Genomic DNA, 2,124 nt, shown 5'->3' with positions numbered 1-2,124 from the left:
TCCTGCGGCATGATGGTTGCGCACTCCAGAATCTTCCATTCTTGCTGCTATATCAGGGGCGCCGACCAAGCGCTGCTCGTGCGTCCAGCACTCATCCCAGGACCATGTCGGGCCTCAGCGCGTTGGAGCTGCCGCCGGAGGCACTCCACGCTGGGGATACGGTCGAGTATTTCTACCGCGCCTACGTCTGTGGCGACCGCAGAGGGTATCGCCGCGCCGTCGTCACTCGTGCTGACGGCGGTGCCGACGTTGACTTCCCCGTGGCGGTAAACACGGGGGAGCCGATCCCGAGGGGCATGATGCTCAAGAGAATGGCAGACTGTTTCGGCACCCCCACCCGGGGAGACCAAGTGGCGTAAGCTCCGGACGGTTGAGTTGGTTGCAGGAACTATTTTTTGGCTCCGACAAGGGCCAGCGCGCTGAATAGTTCCCTGCAAGCAGCAGTCGTAGCGGCATACGAGGCCGTTTGTGAAGAAGGTGAACATGTACTGGAGGAGATTGTGCCGAAAACGCCACACAGCAGTGCGAGCAGCTCTCCTAACTCGCTCACATACCAAGAGCCCGTGGTACCGCCCAGCACCCCACCGCGAGTAACTACTACGGATTCAGTCCATGCTGGAGGGTCTACGGAGTTGGATGCATCTTTTCCAAGTGAGGGAGAATCTGGACTGAGAGAGATAATTGACCTAGTCTCTACCGGGGAGAGCAGCGGCATGCTGTCCGATTCCGACGCTGCTGACTACGTCCAGGCGATACCTAACCGACATGCCCGCGACAAGATCCGCCACCAAGCAAAGAAGAAGAGGGAACAGTGGCTAGTTCCAAGATCTCGAAAACGCAGACACCTGGCAAGATGTGCGGTGACGAGGAGCGGCTCCAAGATATGCCACGAGATGACGGTCAAGGCGGTGAAGTTTAACGAACTGTAGAACAGCCCTGAGGTTAAGCTGCAGTTGGCGATCCTGCGCGCCAAGAGGTCTACGTATTCCGATCCTGCGTATAAGCAATTTTACATTGTGCAGGACTGTAGCATGGCCACCGGAGATCGAGAAGATCACCACGTGCAAGCACAACGGCGTTAAGTTTCCAGATATTGGAAGCGTCGACCAGTGTAAGTGCTTCGGTGACTGCTTTTGGGATGCCTGCACTAATGTAGCTTTGACGTCCTTCTGCACACCCAAATAATACAAGCTGGGCGCCTTTTGCAGCAACGCACCTCGCACACTAAGCTCGTTGAAGCTGTTCGATACGGGCCGTGTGGGCCTTGGCGTGTACACGACCACGGCTCTCGATGTCGGAGACGTGCTGGGAGAGTACCGTGTAGGAGTAACCGCCTGTGGCGGTGAAGACAAACTCGGGGTTCACCCTGCTGTACAACACCAAGTCCATCAAAAATAACTACCTCTACGTCGACGCCCAGCGATGTGGATCGATTACGAGCTTGATCTCTCACTCCTGCGAGCCGAACGCTGCCTTTGTGGAGCAGCAGACGCGCTCTCGCGTCCGGATGTTCGTGAAGATGATCAAGGGCGTTCAGCCAGGCGCACCGATCACCGTGCACTACGGCAGCGAGCGGTGGTTCAAGTGCGACTGCGATCGCTGCTCGAAGGAGCCGAGCGGAATTGAAGAAAGCAGTGACGGCGAGTAAGGTCAAAGATCGGCGTATCTCCTCTAGCGTATGCAATTCTCTCTATCTAGCGTTCTCTAGTTGGCAACACCGAGCGAAAATATATCGTGCTTTGTGAGTGCTGTAGGTGACGTCTTCCAGGAGAAGGAGCGTGAAGACGTTTATATGCTCACGTGCGTATGCATAGGAAGAAGGAAAGGAAGCTGTTTACGACCTGGAACCGCGCCAACTCGGGATCCGTGCGCACAGAATCACTCGAAGCTCGCACCTATCGTCCGCAGACGTCCGAGATCAGAAAGAACTGACACCTTGCCCCGCTTTCTCTTATCGATGCCAAAGGACTTCAGCTTCGCGACCACCACCTCGGCTCCAAAGGTGTCTACATCTACGGCGATCTCTCTCCAGCTCACCCTCGGGGGCATGCTCGGTTGGCGGGGGTGCTTTCGGGGAATGATGTGGGTCACACTGCAAAGAGCTGGCCGCCACTGCCCAGATTC

The 2,124-nt window shown here is 56.5% G+C and overlaps 1 protein-coding gene across 1 annotated transcript; it reads left to right on the top strand.

Moving 5' to 3' along the window:
• Positions 1–104: 104 nt before the first annotated feature.
• PPTG_19665 (hypothetical protein) lies at positions 105–1,644 on the top strand (the record flags this gene model as incomplete). Its single annotated transcript, XM_008918147.1, has 5 exons — positions 105–355; positions 410–925; positions 1,023–1,101; positions 1,192–1,320; positions 1,385–1,644. Coding segments are annotated over 5 exons (1,233 nt in total), but the record flags the coding sequence as incomplete, so codon positions are not given.
• Positions 1,645–2,124: the final 480 nt, after the last annotated feature.

Source organism: Phytophthora parasitica, assembly GCF_000247585.1.
Source record: "Phytophthora parasitica INRA-310 unplaced genomic scaffold supercont2.147, whole genome shotgun sequence".
In the NCBI taxonomy this organism is placed as follows: Eukaryota; Oomycota; class Peronosporomycetes; order Peronosporales; family Peronosporaceae; genus Phytophthora; species Phytophthora nicotianae.
Note: the sequence above shows the minus strand (reverse complement) of the source record. Positions and strands in the feature narration are given on the sequence as shown.